Source organism: Oppia nitens, unplaced genomic scaffold, assembly GCF_028296485.1.
Source record: "Oppia nitens isolate AA-2021 unplaced genomic scaffold, nextdenovo-longstitch-racon4-pilon3 scaffold3_pilon_pilon_pilon, whole genome shotgun sequence".
NCBI lineage: Eukaryota > Metazoa > Arthropoda > Arachnida > Sarcoptiformes > Oppiidae > Oppia > Oppia nitens.
In genome coordinates, this window is record NW_026533221.1 from 2,582,356 (window position 1) to 2,608,628 (window position 26,273).

The 26,273-nt window shown below is 26.8% G+C and overlaps 4 protein-coding genes across 4 annotated transcripts; 2 read left to right on the forward strand and 2 right to left on the reverse strand.

Moving 5' to 3' along the window:
* Nucleotides 1-593: 593 nt before the first annotated feature.
* Nucleotides 594-12,434, forward strand: LOC128957784 (multiple C2 and transmembrane domain-containing protein-like). Its single transcript, XM_054303598.1, has 18 exons — nucleotides 594-685; nucleotides 3,897-4,103; nucleotides 4,930-5,354; nucleotides 5,660-6,022; nucleotides 8,037-8,145; nucleotides 8,777-8,999; nucleotides 9,105-9,228; nucleotides 9,357-9,557; nucleotides 9,622-9,924; nucleotides 10,038-10,092; nucleotides 10,203-10,344; nucleotides 10,456-10,558; nucleotides 10,644-10,745; nucleotides 10,879-11,202; nucleotides 11,376-11,429; nucleotides 11,544-11,650; nucleotides 11,823-12,030; nucleotides 12,118-12,434. Exons 1-18 carry the CDS (start codon nucleotides 676-678, stop codon nucleotides 12,205-12,207), a joined length of 3,150 nt encoding a protein of 1,049 aa, XP_054159573.1. The 5' UTR covers nucleotides 594-675; the 3' UTR covers nucleotides 12,208-12,434.
* A 1,235-nt stretch (nucleotides 12,435-13,669) lies between these two features.
* Nucleotides 13,670-14,365, reverse strand: LOC128957655 (60S ribosomal protein L36-like). The gene is made up of 2 exons (XM_054303460.1): nucleotides 14,145-14,365; nucleotides 13,670-13,991 (listed from the first exon to the last, which is right to left on the reverse strand). The coding sequence occupies exons 1-2, from the start codon at nucleotides 14,238-14,240 to the stop codon at nucleotides 13,764-13,766; spliced, it is 324 nt and encodes a 107-aa protein (XP_054159435.1). The 5' UTR covers nucleotides 14,241-14,365; the 3' UTR covers nucleotides 13,670-13,763.
* A 693-nt stretch (nucleotides 14,366-15,058) lies between these two features.
* LOC128957654 (peptidyl-prolyl cis-trans isomerase B-like) lies at nucleotides 15,059-16,423 on the reverse strand. The gene is made up of 6 exons (XM_054303459.1): nucleotides 16,348-16,423; nucleotides 16,118-16,257; nucleotides 15,891-16,013; nucleotides 15,752-15,827; nucleotides 15,434-15,651; nucleotides 15,059-15,355 (listed from the first exon to the last, which is right to left on the reverse strand). Exons 2-6 carry the CDS (start codon nucleotides 16,253-16,255, stop codon nucleotides 15,221-15,223), a joined length of 690 nt encoding a protein of 229 aa, XP_054159434.1. The 5' UTR covers nucleotides 16,256-16,257; nucleotides 16,348-16,423; the 3' UTR covers nucleotides 15,059-15,220.
* Nucleotides 16,424-16,483: 60 nt separating this feature from the next.
* On the forward strand, nucleotides 16,484-22,781 carry LOC128957650 (TATA-binding protein-associated factor 172-like). Its single transcript, XM_054303454.1, has 3 exons — nucleotides 16,484-22,153; nucleotides 22,230-22,366; nucleotides 22,463-22,781. Exons 1-3 carry the CDS (start codon nucleotides 16,937-16,939, stop codon nucleotides 22,779-22,781), a joined length of 5,673 nt encoding a protein of 1,890 aa, XP_054159429.1. The 5' UTR covers nucleotides 16,484-16,936.
* Nucleotides 22,782-26,273: the final 3,492 nt, after the last annotated feature.

The window sequence follows — 26,273 nt, forward strand, 5'->3', positions numbered from 1 at the left end:
CGCCAGTAGTGACAACAGTCGACACACACGACACTAATAGCCAAACACCTGACCGTAGACTTGACTGCATAACATAACTTCTGCAATGTTTTTTCACTGCAATACTATTCTAGGGCTTCACTGCTATACAGTAGTAGTAGTGTCTGTTTGTGTATAGAATTTCTGTGTGTCTATGAATTGACTGCCAATACTACTGTATATAACCGTATAGTATATACAATAATAACCAAAAGCATTGAATGAACAGTTCAGTCACTATAGGAATATATAGTGGTTTTGTGTATTATATTGTATTGTATTTAATGTTATTTATTATTATTATTATTACTTTTATCATTATTTTCATTTGAGTGCCACACAAATGGATTAGACATATGAGAGTATATAATATCTGATTAAAACCAACAAAAATATATATATATAGTACTTATAAATACAAGTACTTCTAATAGTGTGTAGATATAATCAAGTTTATGTGAATATATGATTGATATATAAATATAATACTTATTTTTAAAAATATTTTTAATTAATTAAATTAATTAATTAATATATAAATACAATAAATGTATTTTCTAAATAATAGTAATAAAGTCAATAAAATTGTTGGGATAATAAATTTGTCGAAATCAATGCCTACCTTATCTGTGATCAGCACAACATAACTAACTAGCCATGGATTTGGGTAATTATATTTTGTTTTAAAAAAATATTTATTTATTTGGTACTAGGTTAATTATTATTATTTTTTATAAAATATTTTTAATACTATGACACTTTATTGTTGAATTTTAATAGTACAGAATATTCTTTAAATTGAATTTGTATGTAAATATATATATATATTTTTATAATGTACTAAAAATAATGATACTAATAATAATGATTTAGCTGAAATTTTTCAATACATTTGTGATTTATTTAAATGTTACGATCGATAAGAGTTTTCCCTCAAAAAATATACATATATTATATATATACTAAACATTTGAATGCTGTATAATATAAATAAAATATAAATTATTTGTTATTTAGATTAAATATTTAAGACTTACATTTATATGCTAATATATATTTATTTAGTTATTCATTCAATATATTAAATTATAGTTTCTAATAAACATTTATAAGTATAAATATAATTAAATATAATTTTCTTTGATTTATTATTTTTTTAAAATCATAATTTTTTAATAAATAGGTAATTAAATTAAACAACATTATAAATTATATATTAATGATTTGTACAATTTGTTTTACAACTATTAATACAAATAATAGTAGTAATAATTAAAATAGTATTATTATCATGACATCAATAGTAATAAATTTGATATTTACATTAACAATAATATCATTTTATTAGTTAAATTTTAAAACTTCTTATACAATAAAACCGTAAAAATGCAATTTTATTAAATTATATACAGTAGCGACTAATAAGGGCAAACAAATAAATGCAATTAACCAAACAAAAAGATTTATAGCATCTATTAAAACGGATAAATTGAAAACGATTTACATATTAAATAATTATATTTACTGTGTATTTATATTATGTTATACAGTGTGTATTATAATAGTTAAACATATAAATATATGAGGGATTTAAAAAAAAGGTACTTTACATTATATTTATGCAAATTAATTAACCCAAATCCCAGTAAATCAACAATAATAGTAATGCTACTAATAACAAATTTTAGTATAACAATTATGGGTTTTGTTAAATTACTTAAATTACAAAAATTGTTAATGTTAAATTACTAATTACATTAATTTATTATTAAATTATTATAACTTTATTATAGTTAGGCTTAACTATTATATAGTATATTATATTATGGTTTTATTCAGTATACTATATATTGTATACCGTATAATAACTTACAAGCGATAAGATTTTATTTTAATATTTTTGTTGAGATTATTATAAATTAATATTAAATGATTGCATAATTGTTGTAACTATGCTATTAATATTATTAAAGTAACTTTAATATAACTTTAATATATTGTACATAATATATACCGTACTATATACTGTAATTGTTAAAATTTATTTATTTGTTTGTTATTTTTATAAACATATGTGACAAAAACATTTATTATTATAAAAAAAACAAAGTTTACTTTAAATTAGTAAAACAACTGATATAAAAATGTATACATATTTTTGGTTACTATAAAATTAATAGAGATTAAAATTGATACTTAAAAATGTTTTATTAAAAGATAAATGTTTTTTTAAAATTAAATATTTCATATATTTTGCAAGATATGACTCATATTATAAATGTTATAATTTTCATATTTAATTGATTGTGTAAATTGTATAATATATTAATTTAGAATTTATAGTATAAATAAAATTGGAGTAATATTAAATAATTGTTATTTTTAAAGTATTAGTAAATTATGATTATATTTAAAAATTAAATTTAAAAAAAATCTATTGGCTATTATAGCTAGTATTAAACATAATAAATTATTATGAAAATTTATTTTCAGTTATTTTAAATGACATTTTTCAAAATTAAAGTAAAATTTAATTAATTTTATGATAAATAACATATTTAGTAAACTTGTTTAAATAAAGTTATTAAACTTGTAATCATGCTAGATTAAATTTTTTATTTTTTATATATAAAATGTTTGCTTTTAATTTATATTTTTAATAAAATATGTAAATAAAAATATATAAAGTAAAATCAAATTTATTAAGTCGATAAATGCAAAAAAAATATTTTGAAAATATTAAAAACATAATAATATTTTTAATCATAAAATATGTTTACAACAATACAGTATTGTTGTATAATATTTGTAATTTACTATAATTTATATATATATTAATACCATATAATAGTTTTGTTTATATCTGTAACTGTTTTTTAGGTAACAGAATATTCTCTATAGTATATTATTATAATCAATTTAAATGTATAGTAAAATACTGTATCTCTACTATACACTTAGTTCACTGTATATTACAAAAAGTATATTTTATATTAGATTTTATTAAGTTATTATTTTTATTTATCTAAAAAATATTTCAAATATTTTATTTTTAAAAAAAAATAATTCTACAACTTATATAAAAACTTAATAGTGTTGCTGTATGTGATTATTTTTGAAAAATTTTAACTTTAATTTATGTTATAAAAGCTATTTAATAGTTTATACTGTAGTAAACATTTATATATTTTTTCAAATGTATATTATATTTGGTATATACAGTATATAGTTATTTCTGCATTTTTCTAAAACTATAAAAAATATTGATATTACATAAACAATGCATAAAATTTTTGATCATTTTTTTTATCGCAAAAGCCTATCGATTACATGAGATTTTATTATTATTATTATTTGTTTGATAACAAAACTAAAATTGTGTCAAAACTAGACATAAAATTAGGAAATCATTATTCTTAACGTAAACTCTAATGATTGAGTGGTCATAAAAAATAAAAAAGTTTTTTTAACTCATTATTATTAAAAATCATTTTTTATATTCAAAGCACATACATTTAGCACAATTATATTTTATACCTTATCTTTAATTATATTGTAAATATAATAAATTAAATAATAAATATTAAATGTGTTGTACACGCAAACAATAATCTTTATATATCTATTAATATATCTATAATATTTACAAAATGATATAATTTATTTTCCATATTTTCATTTATTTTATTATTTAAAAAAAAATAATAATACCTATATTATAATACTTTATTCTATGATGTCATAAATATTATATTAATTAATAATTTTAGAAATTTTATGGCAAGTGTTATAGTTTATAGTCAACAAAAATATATATTTTTTAATAACATCTGTTTATTTTGTTTTAAATAATCATTTTATTTGTTGGTATTATTTAGACGATTCTAACGACAACGGATCGGATGGTTGTTGTCATAACTCGATGAGTAGGCCATACCTATCGAGTGTCTGTCCACAAGTCGATTGTTATCAGTCGTCGCTATTGAAAGCCGTTAAGCGCAACAACTCTTGTTCACCGCAGAGTAGTCCACAAAGACATTACAATTCATCACAACTGTGCCGTCGCGACAGTATCTGTACCGATGGTATGATTAAAATAATATATTTAAAAAATAAATAAAATTAAAACATAAAATGATAATTATTTTTTTGTTTTTTTTTGTTTTTACTATTATTATTATTAACATTACTTTTATCAATATGCTAATTGTGTACCAGTATATTATGAGTTATTTTATCTATTTTTAAAAATCATATCAAATATAAATGTAAATTATTTGAGACCTATAAATTTTATGATAATATATTATTTATATTTAAATTATAATGTAGACAACATTAAAATAATTATATACTTTTTATTATTTATTATTTTTATCCTATAAGTTATAGGCTATAACAAATAAATATATAAATATTTATTTGGAGGATTAAGGTGACCATTAGCCACTGTCATTGATAATTAAGTCCACATTAATACTCCCGTAATGTTATTAATTTATCCAACAAAAATATAACCGAAAAAATAAAAATATTAGCTGTATTTTTGCTTATGTGGCACTAATATATTGGTAAATCCCTTAACCCGTTATATCCATTAACGGGTTGTCATAACATCAAATTGTATAGAAAGAGAGAGAGAGAGAGAGAGAGAGAGAGAGAGAGAGAGAGAGAGAGAGAGAGAGAGAGAGAGAGAGAGAGAGAGAGAGAGAGAGAGAGAGAGAGAGAGAGAGAGATAGACAACCATAAAATACACATAAATTCTCGTTAATTTAATATTAAGAATAACAAGAATTTTATTGAATTATATATTTATTTATTTTTTTATACATAATATTATACGATATTATAATTCAATTTTAATGTTTTGATATTTCCACCCCCACCCCTACTTCCCCTCTATCACTAAAGCCTCGCCACAACAACCATCATCGCCAACAGGAACTAAAAAATTGAAAAAAATCCAAACAATTTGGTCGACAATTAAACGATTTTCTCCGGTCCATAGAATCAAGAATTATAATAAACGAAAATTAGATGAAAAAACTGAACGATTATATTCAAGTCATCCGGATATTAGTTACAGTAATTTAGTTGTATTGACACAAATTGAAAACCAGAGAAGCCGTGACGATACCGACGCTGCCATTGCGTTAACAAAGAGTAAGTCTAAGACTACGACGACAACAGCAAACAATGTCCATAAGCTTTTCGCCGCCGATAGTAATGAAAGTAATTGTGATGTTATTTACACAATGACTACTACAACGACTACTACTTCAGCAAACAATAGTAAACTTATTAATAATAAAATGGATTCACTTGACTGTGAAAATGTAAGTGCACTTCAAAATTCAGAATTAATTTTGTTATATATTTATTTATATATAAATATAAAGTACAGTACAGTACAGTATATTACTGAATAAATTTATAAAAGTTTTTACATAAAAATAGAGTTATATACTGTATTTGAGTTTTGAACTTCAAATAGTATTTCATAAAATCAAAATTCATTATTTCAAATATAAAATTTTATTTAGTTTTTTGTTGTTGTTGTTGTTGGGTATAGTTAGTTTACAATACATACTGTTTTATAAATTTAATCAACAACAAAAAATCTATACAAATTGAAATCTAGTGTTTTTCAATTAAACGATTTTCTCCGGTCCATAGAATCAAGAATTATAATAAACGAAAATTAGATGAAAAAACTGAACGATTATATTCAAGTCATCCGGATATTAGTTACAGTAATTTAGTTGTATTGACACAAATTGAAAACCAGAGAAGCCGTGACGATACCGACGCTGCCATTGCGTTAACAAAGAGTAAGTCTAAGACTACGACGACAACAGCAAACAATGTCCATAAGCTTTTCGCCGCCGATAGTAATGAAAGTAATTGTGATGTTATTTACACAATGACTACTACAACGACTACTACTTCAGCAAACAATAGTAAACTTATTAATAATAAAATGGATTCACTTGACTGTGAAAATGTAAGTGCACTTCAAAATTCAGAATTAATTTTGTTATATATTTATTTATATATAAATATAAAGTACAGTACAGTACAGTATATTACTGAATAAATTTATAAAAGTTTTTACATAAAAATAGAGTTATATACTGTATTTGAGTTTTGAACTTCAAATAGTATTTCATAAAATCAAAATTCATTATTTCAAATATAAAATTTTATTTAGTTTTTTGTTGTTGTTGTTGTTGGGTATAGTTAGTTTACAATACATACTGTTTTATAAATTTAATCAACAACAAAAAATCTATACAAATTGAAATCTAGTGTTTTTATAAATTATATATATATATTATTTGTATTTATAAGCAATAAGTATTAATAATATTAGAATCTTTTACATTATTCATCAAGTTTTTTAAAAAATATATAAATGTATATAAATATAAATAGTTTTGTTATTATTATAATAGACTAAATTTACTAAAAGAAAGTGATTAATTATATAATATATATTAAATTTATAATACATTATATTATTATACTGTATTAATATTAGTAAAGCTGAGAGAGAGAAAATTGCTTAAAATAATTAAGGTATATAATACAGTACAGTATGTTTAATAAATAATGTTTGCATAATATATTATAAGCAAAACTATTAACATAATATAATACGAGATATACTGAATATATAGGTATATACAGTATATATTTTATATCTCATAAATTATTAGTTTTATTTTGTATAAACAAAAATAAAATCTTAATTCAGGGTTGGGCTATATATTTGCCATTAGAAATGACATGTAATATAAATATATATATGTTTTAAATTAGAATTTTGTTTTATTTTTCTATTATAATAAAACATCTAAAAAACATTATCATAAGTATATATACTGTAATATTGATATATTTAACTTTGTAACAAAAAAAAATATTGTAATTGATTAGCAAACATATATACAGTATATATATACCGGTATATAAAGATTGACTCTGATTTGTTTAAACTAAAAGTAATTTTTGCAGTTTTCCGCTAAAAATATTAGTTACAAAAGTTGATGTCAGGAACTGAAATGTTTTATTTTAAAAAATAATATTATATGAAATCTAGAAATTTTGTGAGTGTTTTAGTATTAAAGTACATTACCAGTTATTATTAGTATTATATATTTCTATATAATATACAGTATTATAATAATAATAATAATAATACAATATCTTATAAACAATATCTCATGAGGGCTTTAATGATTATAATTTTTTGCTACGATTTTCTGTTTCATAGCAATAAATTACAATATATCTATGAAATATATTAATATTATATGATTATATATACTGTATATTATCGCCAATTGTGTGTCATATATTTTATAAGTATATATACAGTATATACCCAAAAGTGCTATTGAAAATTAAAATGCTAATCATTTTTCTAGTTTTTTATTTATTTATTTATTTAATGTGAACATATGGTCTATGTGTGTGTATATATATACAGCAAAGTTTTTTTTTAAAAAACAAATATTATAAAACAAACCAAATAAAAATTGATCAAAAAATCTACAGTATGTTAGCGAGAAATAAATTTTTAGTTTGTCTGCTTATTTAGTGTGTGATCAAAAAAAATTATTTGTAAAAGTTTTTTTATTATTATTATTTTATGGTACAAATATTAAAACAAAAAATATATATTTTAGTCTAAAAATTACTTAAGAAAAATACGAAGAGTTATGTCGTCTCGTATAAAAAAGTTTATGTATAATACAAAATATCAATATTTAGTGAGTAGATAGTGACTTACAAATGTCACAAATGTTTTTCAAATCAATAATATAAATATATATATATATATATTATATATTATATATTATAAAATATTTATATATGTATATATAATTATTGTATTGAATATATGATGTGTGATAAAAAAATGTATATAACACATACAGTAGATATTATTAAATGTGATATTTGATTTTACAGTAAATAAATATAGATATATAATATTTATTTATTTTCAACAGGAATTGGCGTTAAGCCGGCAAAGAGTAAATCTTTTAAGACAACATCCCTTTTATCACTTGGAGGTACACTTGGTTTGTGCCACCAATTTGTTGGCAAAGGATGCCTGCGGTATGTTATCCCTAACTATAACTATTTCAGAGATCCTAATCATTACTATTATTATATTTATATATATATAAAATAAAATTATTGCATCTTATAGCTGGCATAAACCTCTCTTTAATAATAATAAAAAAAATTATAAGTCAATTAGATTATCCTCTCATAAGTATTCAGTCAATCATTACACAAATATAAAGTATTACTATTACTACTACTGTATGTTATCTAAATTTATAATTTGAAAATTAATATAATTTATATATAATATAGTGATGTACTGTACTGTATAATAAACTTATTACTATTCATACTATACTTTTTATATAATATACAGAATAAGTTAAATATTGATTTATTATTATTATTTATAATTATAACTTTATTTATAATTAGTAATAATTTAAAGATAATAAGTTAGAAAATAAACTTTTATTAATTTTCTATAGAAAATCAATATTAATAATAATTGTATAAATATTTATATAATAATTATAATTTTGAAAAAATAGTTAAAAATTTTAATTTCACTGTTTCCTGTTATGTGTTTTACATAAATAATCTGATTATTATTCAATAATATTATTTCAAAGTTAATTAATTATTTGTGAATTTTGTGTGAAAAAAACAACAATTTTAGGCACAAGTGATCCATACGTTAAATTCAAAATCGGTAACAAAATTGTATACAAAAGCCGAATTGTGGCCAAATGTTTGGATCCTAAATGGGACGAGTATTTTGTATTACCCATTGACGACGTTTTTCAGCCGATTATCATCAAAGCCTATGATTATGACTTTGGCTTTCAGGACGACTATCTGGGCGCCGCATCCATCGATCTGACTAAACTTGATCTACAAACGTGAGCAACAAATTAATTGATTGAATTTTGTTTTATTGGTTTTAATAACAATTTTAATTACAATTAACAAAAAAAAATATTTAAAAAATTGGACAATTTTTTTAGGCAAACAGATTTAGAGCTAAAACTTACGGAATCGGGTCTCGAGAAAGACATCGGTACTCAATCGTGGGGTGAAATCTTTATAACTGTTACCCTAATTGGCAAAACACTAGAGGAAAAAGAAATGGTAATTAAAATATTAAGTTATATTTTTGGCAAAAAATCAATTTATATTACTTTATAATTATATAAAGTTTGTATTATATTTATATAAATAAGATATCTATTATTTTTTTGAATTAATTTATAAAATAGCATTACAATAAAGGATTGAAGATAATTAGTTCGGGTAGCGGTTCGGATACTGGTGTCAAAAAGCCGACAAAAATACAGTTATGGGACAGTGTTGTCAACATAGTGTTAGTTGAGGCGAAAAATGTCAAAATCAAAGACGACAACACTTTCGGTGATCTACATATTAAGTTCAAATTGGGATCCGATAAATACAAGAGCAAAGTATTAATATGAGTTCTCATTATTTAATTTAATAATAATAATAATTTGTTTTGCTGATGGCCAGGTAGTACCGAAATCGGCTAATCCCGTTTGGGTGGAACAGTTCGATTTGAATACCTATTTGGATCAGTCAAAGGTTCTCGAGTTTTCTCTTTGGTCTCGCGAAGAGATATCGAAGGCAACTATCAATTTAAATGATTTGGTAACTGAAGAAACACATAAAATGTGGATCAACTTAGACGATGGCAGTCAAGTAATGATTTTGTTGACCATCAGTGCAACTCTTGGATCGGAAGCCGTCTCTCATCTCAGCAATTATGAGATTAATAATAGCGAACAAAACAACAAAGTTATGCTTAAAAAATATGTAATTATTATTATTATTATTGTTTTTTACAAATTAATATTTGTATTTATAATTATTTTTTTGAGTTTATTTAAATAATAATTATTTTTTTATAAATATATATTCTTTTCTAGACTTTGTTAAGAAGTTTGAGAGATATCAATGATATAGGATTTTTGATAGTTAAAGGTAAACATTTATATTTTTATAATTTATGAACAAATTAGGAATTAAATAAAATAAATTAGTTTTAATATATTGATATCTAACTTATGAATGATATATATATTGTCAATTAGTATATCGTGCGGAAAACTTGGCGGCAGCTGATATCGGCGGCAAAAGCGACCCGTTTTGTGTCCTCGAGTTGGTCAACACCCGACTCCGTACACACACAGAATATAAGACATTAAGTCCCGATTGGAATAAAGTCTTTACATTGTAAGTAATTTTTTAAAAAGAAAAAATATATTAAATTATAAACTAGAAAATTATTAAAATATTAAAATTTTATTTATTTAATTTATAATTAATTAATTTTGTTTTCAACAGCAATGTTACAGATATTCACTCTGTTTTGGAGTTAACTGTTTACGACGAGGACAGGGATAAAAAAGTTGAATTTTTAGGAAAAGTTGCCATACCTTTGCTTAAGGTATTTCTCAGCTAAAAATTTCAAATGTTTTTTATGATTGTTGTTAATGTTTTTTTATTTAACCATAAAAATCATTGATTTGTAGATAAAAAACGGTGAGAAAAAATGGTTTGCACTAAAAGATAAAAAATTATTGTCCAAAGCTAAGGGACAGATCCTATTGGAAATGGATATCTATTATAATAAAGTAAGATATTATTATTACTGTAATATATATAAGACATTTGTTTAGGAATTAGCTATATATAGATATATAAAAATTACTTTTAAAAAAACTAATAATTAGTTTTTTGTTGATAATCCGATTATCCGATAATCAGGTTAAGGCCAGTATCCGGACATTTAATCCGCGAGAATCTAAATTTATAAAACCGGAGCAACGATTTAAGCGAATTGTTTTTATCCGAAATGTTACCCGAATTAAGAATCTAGTGATGGAAATCTATGAAATCATTAAATTTATGAACAGTTGTTTCCAATGGGAATCAGTATCGAGAAGTATCCTATCGTTGATACTCTTCCTATTGTTTACCTATTTCTTTGAACTATATATGGCACCAGTTTTACTATTATTGATATTTTCAAAAACCTATATTTGGATTAAAGTTGAAAACTATTTCAATCCCAGTCTTAAAGAGGAAGAGGTTTGTTGTTATTTTTTTTTTAAATAAAAAAACTAAAATTTTTATATCATTTAATAATTAGATTACTTATGTTATTATGTGTACTGATTACTAATGCTAACTAATAAGTTAATTATATATATACAGTATATATAAAATAAATAAATAAAATGTAATTTCAAATGTAATTATAGATTGACGACGAAGATGAGGCCAGTTTTGATGATGAAGACGACGAAACTAAAAATGTAATTTAATTTTTCTTGTTATAATAAAAAAAATATTTTATTTTATATAAAAAGTGTAAAATAACAAATAAACAAAAATTTTAGATTATTTTTTTTAATTTTAAATTTTAATAGGAAGAGAAAAAATCATTAAAAGAAAAACTACAAACAGTTCAGGAGATTACAGCAATGATACAGAATATTATGGGAGAAATAGCGTCGTGTGGAGAAAGAATTAAAAAGTATATTACATAGAAAATTACCAGAATATTCCTTTATTTAAACATGTAATCAATAATAATAATAATAATACTTAAAGAATATTCTGGTATTTTTTGAAGTATTTTTGTTGTTGATTATTTTAAACCATTTATTTTTGATTTAATTTTTTTTTTTAAAAATTAAAATTTACAGTACGTTCAACTTCAGTGTGCCTTTTCTATCATGGCTTGCGATCATCAGTCTGACAATTGTAACAATATTATTATATAACCTACCCCTGCGCTATATTATAATGGCCTGGGGTGTCAACAAGTGGACAAAAAAGCTACGATCGCCCGATGCAATCAATAACAACGAATTAATGGATTTTCTGTCCCGAGTTCCCGATAACGATGAAAGGGTTAGTGTTTTTCTGTCTTTCAATAAATATATAATTATTTGATAATTTAATCCAATTATTATTGTTTTTTTATAATTATTAAATTAGGTAATGTATAGAGAATATAAAGTACACGCAAACACAGCGATGGCCGCCGCCAGTGATATTGACCGCAAAAAGAAGAAAAAGACGGTCTAAAAGAGGTTGTGGTTGTTGTTGTCTATCGGTATTTGTTTGTTTGTTTTGAGGGGAAAAAACCTATTATTTTAAGGCAATAGTTTGGTATTGCAAATGAATTTTCAGATCTATTGAGATGAAGTTATTTTGTGTGTTGGTATCGACAATGAATCTGATATACAGTATTAGGACAGTATTATTATTATTATTATTATTAAAGTCTTAAATATATATAAAATTTTAAAAAAGTTTGCTCAAAGTTGACAATTAACAATATATACGGTATAATAGTATAGTATATATTATATTTTGATTCATATCAATTATATATATATATATATATTAATAATTGCTATTAATATAAGCAATCATATTATTATTACTAATAATTAACTGTTACGACAATTATTTATAGATTTTATTATAATTGTTAAATCGTTGATCGTTATATATATATATATTAATATAAAAATATTGTACAGTATTTTTTACATATCTTTTGAAACAAAAATAATTTTATTGACTTTACATTTAATAATAAAAAAAAATCCGAAGCAATTGATTAAGTAATTTGATTGCAATTAATGTATGCAAAAAACAAAATCTCAAAGTTGTGGCAATCAATCAGCTATTGTTAACTATCGATGAATGAGATACAAGATTATCGTAAATCTTGATTGAAAAAAATCATGATTAAGACATTCCCGTTATTTGTTTTTTTTAATTGATTAAAATTATTATTAAAATCAAAATAATTTATAGTAATTTATAACATTTATTGTCAATTATGGTATTTTTCTCATAAGAGTTGTGGATATTTAAAAAAACGAAACAAAAATATTTGTTCACAAATTCATTAAAAAGCATTTATTTATTTTTTTATATATACTGTATATAATAATAATGATAAATATCTAAGTTTTTTGATAATTATTTAAAATTATTGATTTTGAGGTTACAAATGCTGTTTTTTTAAATTAAATACTAATAAATTGTTAAAATAATTATTATATAATAATATATTATTAGAAAAAATGTTCAATTTTATTGTCAAGTTTTATCCATTGAAACTAATGTGTATTTTCAATAGGAAAACTTGATTAAAAAATATTTCTATGCCTTAAATATATTATTACTACAGTATTATTAATATTATTAAAAAAAATTAAATCAATCAATTATTGCAAATTTAACTAAAATAAATAATCAAATTGTATAATTTCTAAATATCTTATTATATAACTTATATGATAAAAAAATATCATTGAATATCAACTATTTATAAATTTATTTATAATTATTAATAACTAATTAAACAAATTGCATTAATTATATTATTATTATTATTACTATTACTGTTAAACAAAAAATAATTATAATATACTTTCTCTCTACTTGTCTGTGATTATAAACTGTGTATAAATTTAATCCAATAAACGAAAAAAAAACATTAATTTAAATTAAAATAAATAATAAACAATAGTTACTTATTGATGAAAAAACATTAATTTTATTCATTTTTTTTAATTTAAATGTAAATTACATTTTCCGATCGATGGCCAAAACAAAACAACAAACTACTTGTGCTGAGCGGCCGCCGCTTTTCTTTGTTGAACCAAAACATTGGACAACTCGTCTCTCTTCCTCTTTGCCCGCAAATGAGTGCCGAGACGTTTCTTCAAGAACTTCAGGGCTCTCTTGTCTTTGGAGATCCTCAACAACTCCATACACCGGCGCTCGTACGGCGCAAAACCGCAAACCTCACGGACAATGTCGCGGACAAACTTGTTGTGACGGGTGATGCGCTGATAAAAGAAAAAAAATCGGTAAAAATATGGTCAAACATTCAAAGCAGTAAGTGATCAATGGTCGTCAACACGTTGTGTGTGACCACCGATGACGGCGGCGGCGATGATCACCGCATTTATTTTTAACCATTTATTTAGGTATTTACTTACGCCCTTAAAACTCGACGGTTTCGGCTTTCGTTCATTTTTGGTCACTTTATGGCCTTTGTGTAGACCGACCACTAAATCATATCGGGTTTTGGCCATTGTTTTTGTTGGGGATGTGTTGTCAAAATAGCTGATCCGCAGATGGATTACAATGTATTTCACAACAACACAACTGTCTGAAGGAAAAGGAAGTCTTTTTTCTTAACAACAAAATAACAATACATGTGATCATAAAAAGTATTCACAAACAACGTTACACACAATTTCTATGACATTTAATTAAATTAGTAGTAATAGTCTCCCCCATCACACACTCCCCTCCCCCTCAACAACAAACAATTAACTATTAATATCATCAGGTGGTACACACCACCTGCCAGTGGGGGTACCTCCCGGTCCTATACTTACAACAACTGGTACTTCAAAATTATTATTTATATTAATAAATATTGCTATTAATTATTAGTATATTAGATATTTTTAAATAAAAATCATAGTTTATAAATATCGATACCTGGATCAAATTTTAAATACCAGTATATATATAATGATCAATAATTATTTAATTGAAAAAAAATTAGTTTTTATCAATTATAAATATTTTAAGTTTAAATAATATTAATACATTTTTTTTTAAAATTTTGCTTACAATATGTTAGATAATGTTAAATAAATACTGTATAATGTTATATAACACTCAAATCTACAAAATGATAAGTAATATTATACAGTATATGATATTATTTATCTAAATTTTACTATAATTGTAAACTTGATATTTTTTATATTTTTGTGAGACGTGTATCGTAAGTAACTTATAATGAAAACAAAAATATAGCCATAATTAGTAAATTCAATCAATGAAAATCACACTTTATTATTGTTAGCATAAAATACATGATCTTTTTTTTAAACATTGCCTTTAATAAAAAATTACGGATAAATTGATTGATTGTCAAATTAAATAAATTGATTGATAAACTTTTTTGAATATAAAATTACAAATAAATATATTATTTAAAAAAATGTTTCGTTTATTATTATTAATTTTTTTGAATCTATTGATGATAATAAATTACTTATAAAAGTGCGTCCTCTTTGGCCACTGCAAACGGTTCGGTCACTGGAAGTATTCCGCAATCGGCAATCATTACATCTTTATCGGGTTTGTCGTTATCTTTCGTTTTTGTTGACTCTATTTTTCTGACTAACGGCTGGTAATCGGCAAAAAAAAAGAAATAATACAGTAATTGAAAATTAAAAAACAAACGAAAATAACATGAAATACATACCATTCCTTTGAGAACTTTGCCGAACACAACATGTCGGCCGTCGAGCCACGAAGTCTTCTTACATGTAATGAAAAACTGCGAACCATTAGTATCTTTGCCGGCGTTGGCCATCGACAGCCAACCGGCGCCGTAATGTTTTAGCTTAAAGTTTTCGTCGGCAAACTTTTCGCCATAAATACTTCGGCCACCGGTTCCATCGCCTCTGGTAAAGTCACCGCCTGTTAAGTGATTCATTGAAGACGACAATGAATTGACACAAAATTAATATATAAATAAATCACACAAATCTTAATTCACAACAACAACAACAACACAAACCTTGTATCATAAAGTCGTTGATAACTCTGTGAAATATACTGCCCTTAAATCCGGCTAACTTTCCATCAGTTGATGGCTATATCATTAAAAAAAAAATTTACAGATATCTCTACAATCAAAGACATCACACAATCTATACCTCTGTGTTATGTTTGGTACACAACTCGACAAAATTCTTGACAGTCTTGGGAACCGTTTTGCCGAACAGTCCGATCTCAATACGGCCCACCTCTTCGTCGCCGATCTTGATGTCAAAGTATACCTAAATTTTTAGAAAAAAATATGTAATATTTTTTTAGTCAATGAATAACAAAAAAAAAAGAAATAATGGGATCAATTGTCCGGTGATATTACTAAAACACATACCATATCTGTTACTTTTGGTCCATTGATTTTCAGTTTGGTCTTAACGTCGGTGGCGTCTCCTTCGGCGGCCCCGTGGCTGACAATCACCAGACAGCCAACCAAACAGCTGATCCCCAGATACAACGACAAGTTTTGCATAACTTTTTAAGCAAAAAAAAATAATAATTAATTAATTAAATTAATTAAAAAATTATTTCCAATTATTATTAATAAATATTTTTGTGAATTACTTTTTATTTGTAGTAATGTTTGAAACAATGATTTGATTTTCTAATGCATTGAAAAACTTGTTATAACAACACGTCGATTAACATAAACAATTGTAGAGATGTTTGCCGATAAAACAAACAATACTGTCATAAAAGATAGAGAGAGAGAGAGTGTGTGTGTGTTTGTTAGAGAATCGGATAAATAAAGTGGAATTTATTTTTCGGAACAATCGGCGAACACGTCTACCAACATATCAGTTGTTGACCGGAAATTTTTTCGGTCATTTGTTTTGTTATTATTATTATTATATAATATTAGAGATATTGTTGTCAATAGTGTCGGTGTTATTGTTATTATTGTTGTTGTTGTGGCCGACAGTCGTCTTGTTTGTCGTGTAAACACCAAAGCAATGCATTGGATCTGTTTTTAGGTGATTATTGTTGTTGGACGACAACGACGACAGCGGACAATGAGATATATAACATACATCTTCTCTCGCCATTTACCGTCTGAAGAGGTGATCAAACGATAACATTAATCAAACGTCGCCGACAAGTGTTGGCGTCATTGAAAAAAACTAAAACTCTTGGATCACAACCACACCGGACAATGAGCTCACGATTGGACCGGTTGTTGCTGTTGCTGGAGACCGGTTCGACGGCCGTCACCCGCAAAGCGGCCGCACTCCAGTTGGGCGAAGTCCAGCGACTACATCCACACGAATTGCATAATCTGCTCAACAAAGTGCGACCATATCTCCGAAGTAACTCATGGGAGACCCGTATCGCCGCCAGTCAGGCCGTTGAAGCCATTGTGGCCAATGTGCCGGTTTGGATGCCTGCTGGCAGTCGGCTGACATCATCATCCGGCAGCGAAATCGATTGCCAAATGACTGACGCCTCCTCATCGTCGCAGAGCACGACTACGACGACGACGACGGGCAGCACCGGTAGGATGAGCTTCGAAAAGTATGACATCAATACAGTCATCAAATGTGGACACAATCTGTTGGCCTCAGAAGGAAAAGAGTTCGATGATATCGGTGACAACAACAGCGCCACTACTGCTAACTCGGCGGTGGATTTAAAGGAGAAGATTGCTCTCCAGCGACAAGCGTTGAATCATAAGTTAGGTCTCGATGTCGCCAATCATTTGGGCTTACAATTGGATTTCATTACAAACTCAGATCTAACTGATGATCGAAAACCTAATTCTGAAGTAAATAGTTTACAACAAAATACCAATAAATTAGATGAAATATTGACGAAAGCGACGGGAAGTTCGTTGAAAAGAAAATTAAAGAAAAGACGTCAATCAACGGAACAAAAATCAAGTATCGATGAGAGCAATGGTGGACTAAAAAAGATTAAAACAGAAACTGAAGATTCGGATAGCATTAACTCGAATGATAGTAACACTTTCGACATTACACAGACCAACGAGTGGCCACTCGAATCGTTTGCCGACGAATTATTATCAGATTTGTTCAGTGCCTCGTGGGAAGTCAGACACGGAGCGGCCACTGCGCTGAGGGAAATCATAAAATTACAGGGAAAGTGTGGCGGTCGGACCAACTCTACGCCCAGCCATCTCATGGATCAAATGAATCAGTTATGGCTCGAAGACATATCACTGCGGCTAATATCTGTCCTGGCATTGGACCGATTTGGCGACTTTGTCTCAGACCAAGTGGTAGCGCCCGTACGCGAGACATGTGCTCAGGCATTGGGTTTAGTTCTTAACTTACTAGTATCAGACGGTGTATATAATGTTTTGAAAATTTTACTACAATTATTGAAATCTGAACAATGGGAAGCAAGACATGGAGGAATGCTCGGTCTTAAGTACCTGTTGGCCATTCGACAGGATATGACTTGTCATTTGATTCCCATTGTTTTTCAACCGATTTTCAACGGTCTCAAAGACAGTGTCGATGATGTATCGGCTGTCGCTGCGGCCGCTTTGGTGCCGATCAAAGAGGATTTAATGAAAACACTGCCTGAAAAAGTGCCGATTGTTATCAACTACTTATGGGAAGCACTTCCAGATCTTGACGATCTGAGCTCATCAACTGGCGATTTATTAATGCTATTATCTTCACTATTAGTATTTAATTCCGATACAAATTCAACGCAAAATTTAGTCGAATTAGTTCCCCGTTTGTGGCCATTTCTCAATCATTCGCTAAGTTCTGTACGCAAATCGGTATTGGAATCGCTTCTCATCTTATGTTCGAAAACATCAACTGATTGGTTAACCGTATCGTTACTATCAGACAGTATGAGACTACTATTTCAGAGATGTCTACTCGAGAACAATGAAGATATATTGAAAAACTTATATGAAGTTTGGTTCAAATTTACTACTAAAGCCAGTCTTGAGAATGTAATGCAAGCCAGTTGTCAACATCTGAGCGGTTGGTTCTGTCTGATGATGCATCCGGCGAAGATACCGATCGACGCATCCACATCACAAACATGGTTACAATTAAGAGGACAATCATTGAGTAGTCATCAGAGTCCGGATGATAACCAGAGCTATAGCTACAAATCAAGACATAACAAACCCTATGATAATCATAACGGCAGAGAACAGTATTTTATTGGTGGCACCGAATTGTTGGCCGACAATCCCGAAGATAGAGAACGCTTTGTTATACGTGCCAGACATCAGGCGGCAAAGTTTATCGGTTTGTTAGCCTATTTTGTTACCAAACCGCTCTATGATACCCAACCGTCGGCAATGGATTCATTCGCCAACATATTATTATTTCATTTGAGTTCAAAGTCAGCGATGCAGAGGATGTGCATCGCTTGGGTGATCAAAGAATGGGCCAAAGCTTTCAACAATGTATTGGACGTTACTATCGACGACAACAACGATAATACTAAAAACAATTGTTGGCCACAATCGGTGACCGATAAGTGTTTGGATTGTCTCCAAGAAATTGTTTATTTCGATGAAATCTCATCCCATTTTACACGACTGCAACTCGAATCAAGAGATTTTGTAAATCTTGTTAAGAAAAATAAGTTTACCATAAATGAAGAAATCTATAAACCGGGAGCTGTCTATACATTTGAACAGATAAACTCTTTGGCCAATTCTGTGATCCAAAGTCCACAATTGAAGTCGAAATCAAAACAAACAGAAGTAATTGAGGAACGATGTCGTGGATTATTAAAGACGACGTCACAGATATCCAAATATCAGACATCATTGTCCACATGTGTATTATCATCGTTAGCCGGTTCGCTCATATCATGGAAACAATTGCCATCAAAACTGAATCCAGTGGTCAGACCATTGATGGATTCGTTGAAAATTGAAGAGAACGAACAACTTCAGTGTGAATCAGCTCATAGTTTAGTCGGTCTGTTGAGTCTGTGCTGCGACCGAAGCACACAAACCACAACAAATGATAGCACTGTATCACCAGTTCCTAAAATAATTAAGAATCTGATAACCTATTTATGTTGCGATCGAAACTTTACGCCCGAAGTGAAACCTTTGGACTCGACGACAACAACACAAAAACAATCGGGAATTATATGTTTAGATAATATGCAAAAGTTTGCCGAACGTCAGTCATTTAGACGATCTAACTCTTTGAATGCCAACAAAAAGTCGAAATCAATTGACACATCGGCGACGACGACTTCAATTGACGAAACTGGTGGTTCTTCACCCATCAGTTGTGACCAACAGCTTAATGATAAACAAAACGAAGTGTTAAGACGTGGCGCCAGTCTTGCGCTATCGGAAACTGCCAAACACTTCGGCGCCGACATACCAACCAAATTGCCTAATCTTTGGGAACAAATCACACAAATTGTCGATTACTCTGAAAAGTCCAAAAATGATGGCTTAAGTCTAGATGAAGCCAAAAGTCTTTTACAATGTCTACAAGTATTGGAAATAATTGGTCCTCATTTGCATCAAGAATTACATTCATATCTCAAATCATTGTTGAATTCATTGTGTTTATGTCTGGAAAGTCCATTGATAGCTATCAGACATTTGGCCTCCCGTTGTTTCGGTATGTTTAGTCATGTGATAAAAGCCGATACGATGGACGTTGTCTTGTCGACCATTTTGGAACTATTAGAACTGTCCGAATCTGATACCAACAGACAGGGAGCTTTAGAAGCTATTCATTGTGTTACCGATAGTCTCGGCTTTAGTATAGTACCATATATTGTCTTATTAATTGTACCGATGTTGGGCCGTATGAGCGATCACAACGACAGTGTCCGACTACTCGCCACTCATTGTTTTGCCCAATTAGTTCAACTGATGCCACTGGACAACGATAACAACAACAAGTCCAGTGCCAACAACACCAACAATACTGTGATCAAGAAAGAGTTAATGGAAAAGAAGCAAAAGGAACGACGCTTTTTGGAACAGCTAATGAATATTAAGAAATTAGATGATTACAAACTGCCGGTACCGGTGAAGGCCGAACTCAGACAGTATCAACAGGATGGTGTCAATTGGCTGGGATTTCTTAATAAATACAAACTACACGGCATAGTAGCAGACGAAATGGGTTTGGGAAAGACATTGCAGGCCATCTGTATTCTGGCATCGGATCACCATTATTTGTCCATCAAAGTGGAGAACTCGTCTATTGAATGCAAACAAATGGCATCGATAGTGATATGTCCGCCAACATTGACCGGCCATTGGCTCTACGAGATCGACAAGTTTGTCAGTACTCAATATTTACGTCCACTTCATTATACGGGTCCACCAAATGAACGAACGAAACTGCGGAAGAAAATCAAACGAAACGATAATAAAGTTGTCTATAATATAGTGATCGCGTCCTACGATATCGTTCGCAATGATATTGAATTTTTTTCGACAATTCACTGGAACTACTGTGTCTTAGATGAAGGCCATGTCATCAAAAATGGCAAAACAAAACTGTCGAAAGCGATTAAATCGTTGTTTGCCAATCATCGGCTAATTTTGACGGGAACGCCAATCCAGAACAATGTACTGGAATTGTGGTCACTGTTCGACTTTTTGATGCCCGGCTTTCTCGGTACTGAACGCCAATTTATGGCCCGATATTCTCGTCCAATACTCCAAAGTCGTGACGCCAAGTCTTCATCGAAAGAACAAGAGGCCGGCGTACTAGCCATGGAATCTCTTCATCGACAAGTTTTGCCATTCATATTGCGACGAATGAAAGAAGACGTACTGAAAGACTTGCCGCCGAAGATAATGCAAGACTACTATTGCGAGTTGAGTTCGTTGCAGTCAAAACTGTACGAAGATTTTGCCAAAAGCAAAGCCCGTCAGAGTCTACAGGATTCGGTTGCCACCGATAATACTACTACCGATAAGAGTAACACTTCCGCCACCGACAAGACCAACATTGCTTCGGCACACATATTCCAAGCGTTGCAATACTTGCGTAAAGTTTGCAATCATCCGAAACTGGTGCTCAGTCCCACTCATCCGCAATACGAAACCATTACATCACAGCTGAAACAGGAGAAGAGTTCGCTGTCCGATATCACTCATGCGGCAAAACTGTGCGCTTTAAGACAACTGCTACTCGACTGCGGTATTGGTACACAACAAAGCAACCAAATTAACGCTACGGAACCAGTGGTTAATCAACACAGAGCTTTAGTATTCTGTCAGCTCAAGAGTATGTTAGATATTGTCGAAAATGATTTATTGAGAGCACATATGCCATCCGTTACATACTTGCGTCTCGACGGAAACATTCCTCCCATTCAAAGACATTCAGTTGTTCATCGATTCAATAACGATCCGTCTATTGATATACTATTGCTTACCACTCAGGTATGTGAACAACTCAGACACACAAAAATAATTTTATTTTTCAAATATTACTTTTTTTATCAATTTGTATCAATAGGTGGGTGGTTTGGGTCTGAATCTTACAGGTGCCGATACTGTCATATTTGTTGAACACGACTGGAATCCGATGAAAGACTTGCAGGCCATGGACAGAGCGCACAGAATTGGTCAGAAAAAAGTGGTTAATGTTTATCGGTATGTTTTCGTTAAGATTATTAGTATTATTATTACTGATTATAAAATTTATTTAACTAAAAAATGAATTTTATTTTCTTATTTCCAATCTATTAGATTGATAACTACCGGTACTCTTGAAGAAAAAATAATGGGTTTACAAAAGTTTAAGCTGACAATAGCCAACACTGTTATCAGCAGTGATAATAGCAATTTGCAGACAATGGCGACCGACCAACTGTTGGATCTGTTTAGTTTTGGTCATAACAGCAGAAGTGGTGATACAGCGAACAAAGGGATCACTGGCGGTGGCGGTTCCGGAAGCGGTGGCTCCGGTATGAAGAATGTTCTCGAAAATTTGCCCGAACTCTGGGACTCTCAACAGTACGACAATGAATACGATTTGACTCAATTCATTCAGTCATTAAAGTCTTAATTATTATTATTATGTATTTATTTATATACAGTATATTTAAATTATTTAAATATATATTTATAATTAGCTTTCATTATCATTTTTTTATTAATATTAAATTGTTATTTTCTAATTTAATTTAATTATTTGTATAAAGATTATGTATTGTATTTTGTTTGTGTTTTTTATGTTTAGGTGTTTTTCCAATTGATTAAATTTATATAAATTATTACCTTTAAATAATAAAACAAAAATAATTATTCATATTATTAATTCATTGACTTAATTGATATTCTTTATATAAAAAAAATATTTTTCCAAAAAATTGTTTATTTGTACGAATTTATTATTAATATTTGTTATAGAAATAAATATTTTTAAAAACTGCTTAAATCTTTGTTGAGTAATATATAATTAAATTATTTTATTTTTTTGAAATTAAATTATTTATATTATATAATGACTTATTATAACTGTTTATTAGTAATACTAAATTGATGAAATATTTTTATGAATTTAACAACTATTTGAATTACAGTTAATTTATATAAATATATAAATTTATATATTATTTAAGCCAAACATATAACAAATTTTTTGTTGTTGTTGAATGCAAATGTTAAGCAATTTTTAAATTCAATACTTCTATATTGAAACTAATAATATTTCTATTTATAACTAATTAAATTCTACACTACACTCGGAAATGTATTATATGTAGAAAATAGAGAGAAATTTCCAAATAGATAAATTCCCATGGGAAAATTTTTAATAGACAAAAAAAATTTATCTGTATTTTTTAACATTATGTTATTTTTATATACAGGTAAAAATTTATAATGATCCCAATGTACTGTATTGTATAAATTGATATAATTAATTGATTTATTTTTAAAGTTAATTTTTATTAGATAAACTTTTTTTTAAAATCAATATTTTTATACAATCAAACAATTGGAAATTAAATAATTTTGTTTATCTCACTCATGTTTGATACTTTGTTAACATTAATTTTTATTATTAACTAAATTTGTTATATTAGGATATAATTTTTAATTACAAATGTTGTTAATAAAAATAAAGTTATGATTTGATACTTAATGTAAATTTAATTGTTTAGTCATATTTTAAGTAAACTCTCTCTCTCTCTCTCTCTCTCTCTCTCTCTCTCTCTTTCTTTCTTTCTTTCTCTTAATTTTTTTCTCTTATTTTTTTCTCTTAATGTTATTTTATGACAGTATTTCTCAATGTGAATATTTTCCAGAAATTTCCATATTTTTTCTAAGAAACTTTACAACTATTTTTGTTGACTAAACTTTAGTTTTAATTCAATTATACTACAGTATATTATTGTGAATATTTTGATCTCTAATAATTATACACAGTTATTATAATTTATGATTATATAATATAATAGTTATATCTGTAGGTAATGTTTATTATAATTTTTTTTAGTTTACTTTAAAATTTTGCATCTATTTTGCGTTTATATATTAAAATTGTTGTTAAATTGTAACTATATTTTAAAATAATACTATAATGTTTTATTTGTGTTACTTATACTATAATATATAAATAAAAGTTTTATTTTCCATGATAAATTACGATAAAATACTTATCAATAAAAAAAATTAAAATAATTATAAACAAATGATATAATTTATATACAGTATAAACACAATTAGAGTAATGGAAAAATAGATTTATTATTTATTATTATTTTATGGGATACCCGTATCTATAGCTATTGTAATACTATATTACAGTATACAAATGGGATACAATATATACAGTACAAAATAATTATAATTATAGTTTTGTAAAATCTATATTTTTAATTTAATAAAATTTAATTTTTCAGTAATAATCTATACAATTCAATCTCATAGACACTATACACAAAATACATTGATTTTTGTTTTGTTTTTTTCTAGCAAACATATGTTTTTAAAAATAAAAAATATATATAAATAATTAAATAAAAAAACAATTTATAAATATTTAACAGTTATGTTTGTTACATTTCATATAATAATAATAATATAGATAATTAAGCTAGGTTGCTGTATTAATTTTTCACAATTCAATTGTAAGCAATTCAATACAACTTTTACTATATAATGTTAGTATTGTAAGATTTTGAATGTCTATCGTAATCATTTATTATAGTTGATTTAAATATGTTTTATCCAAAAAAAAATTTATACCGAAAAACATACATATAGTCTACAAGACTGTGATGATCATCATCAGAGATGACTAGACCACCATTAAAGACCAAACATTGCTTTCACTCATATATATATACTATTGAAATATATATCATATTTTTCAAAACGCTGACAAATACTTGTGTAAAAAGTTTTGTAATCACCGGAAACTATACACATATGAGTAGTCATACTCTCATCCAACATATCTCACTCACTCACCCACTCAAACATACACACATTCATACAATAATTTTACTAACAATTTTAAGTAACAAACAATATAGATCTAGAATTTTTTGTTGTTGAAAATTTTTGTTAAATTTTATATATTTAATTTTAATAGACAATATTTAATACAATATAAATATTAACTGTATTTTATTATAACAACAATAATATGAGTTTTTTATATAATTAATATTCATAGATAATAATATTAGTTTATATACAAAATTATTTTTATTTAATTATTAATTGTACTGTACTTTATATGCCGTATATATTACGAATCAAATTATAATTTTATTATTTTAAAAATTATTATTAGATAAACACTTTTTTTTACTGAAAATCAATATTTAAAAAATCAATGTTTCAAAATTGATAAGAAACACATATATAATATTAATGTTTATAAAAATTAATTCAAAAATTAAATTATTTAATTAATAATTTTTGTAATGTTTATAATTTTTTTTAATTATCATTATAATTATCATTGTAAATTAATGCCATTTTTATATACAATATCTATGGAAATATATAATTATTGTATATTTGAAAATAATATTTTTATGAATAAAAACTCCGGGATATATATTAATAGTATATACAGTATTATATTTGTTTCAATTTGTTTTACTTATTATTTATTTTTACTGTATAATAATTATGTCAAATGATAAATAATAAAAATGATGATGATGATGTAAATAATGTAAATAAATTTAATCTACATTATTAACCTCTAATAATATTTATATTAGCATTTTCTAAAATAAGTTAGTAATATATATTTTTAAAAAATTAAATGAAAACAACAATTTATAAACTAATCAATAATAATAATATATTTTCATTTCTACAATTGTTTTGTATATATATGTAAAATGTAAATATAGAAACTTAAACTAAATAATAATAATAACGGTTATAATAATTAAACAAAAATATTTACTTTAGGATATGTTTAATGGATAAAAATATAGAATATGTTTATATAAAATTAATTTCAATTTTGATTATATTGTGTGATAATTATAATTTTTATATAGTATTTAATCATATTCAATTATAATTA

What these genes read in the sequence shown, in the direction of transcription:
- LOC128957655 (XM_054303460.1), bottom strand. Translation starts at nt 14,240, where the DNA reads ATGGCCAAAACCCGATATGATTTAGTGGTCGGTCTACACAAAGGCCAT. An exon ending in AACCGTCGAGTTTTAAGGGC is followed by an intron (nt 13,992 to 14,144) that starts GTAAGTAAATAC and finishes TTCTTTTATCAG; the next exon opens with CGCATCACCCGTCACAACAA.
- LOC128957650 (XM_054303454.1), top strand. Translation starts at nt 16,937, where the DNA reads ATGAGCTCACGATTGGACCGGTTGTTGCTGTTGCTGGAGACCGGTTCG. An exon ending in TACTATTGCTTACCACTCAG is followed by an intron (nt 22,154 to 22,229) that starts GTATGTGAACAA and finishes TTGTATCAATAG; the next exon opens with GTGGGTGGTTTGGGTCTGAA. An exon ending in AAAGTGGTTAATGTTTATCG is followed by an intron (nt 22,367 to 22,462) that starts GTATGTTTTCGT and finishes CCAATCTATTAG; the next exon opens with ATTGATAACTACCGGTACTC.
- LOC128957654 (XM_054303459.1), bottom strand. Translation starts at nt 16,255, where the DNA reads ATGCAAAACTTGTCGTTGTATCTGGGGATCAGCTGTTTGGTTGGCTGT. An exon ending in GACCAAAAGTAACAGATATG is followed by an intron (nt 16,014 to 16,117) that starts GTATGTGTTTTA and finishes CTAAAAATTTAG; the next exon opens with GTATACTTTGACATCAAGAT. An exon ending in CAACGACTTTATGATACAAG is followed by an intron (nt 15,652 to 15,751) that starts GTTTGTGTTGTT and finishes ATCACTTAACAG; the next exon opens with GCGGTGACTTTACCAGAGGC.
- LOC128957784 (XM_054303598.1), top strand. An exon ending in CGACAGTATCTGTACCGATG is followed by an intron (nt 4,104 to 4,929) that starts GTATGATTAAAA and finishes CTATCACTAAAG; the next exon opens with CCTCGCCACAACAACCATCA. An exon ending in TGGAATAAAGTCTTTACATT is followed by an intron (nt 10,345 to 10,455) that starts GTAAGTAATTTT and finishes TGTTTTCAACAG; the next exon opens with CAATGTTACAGATATTCACT.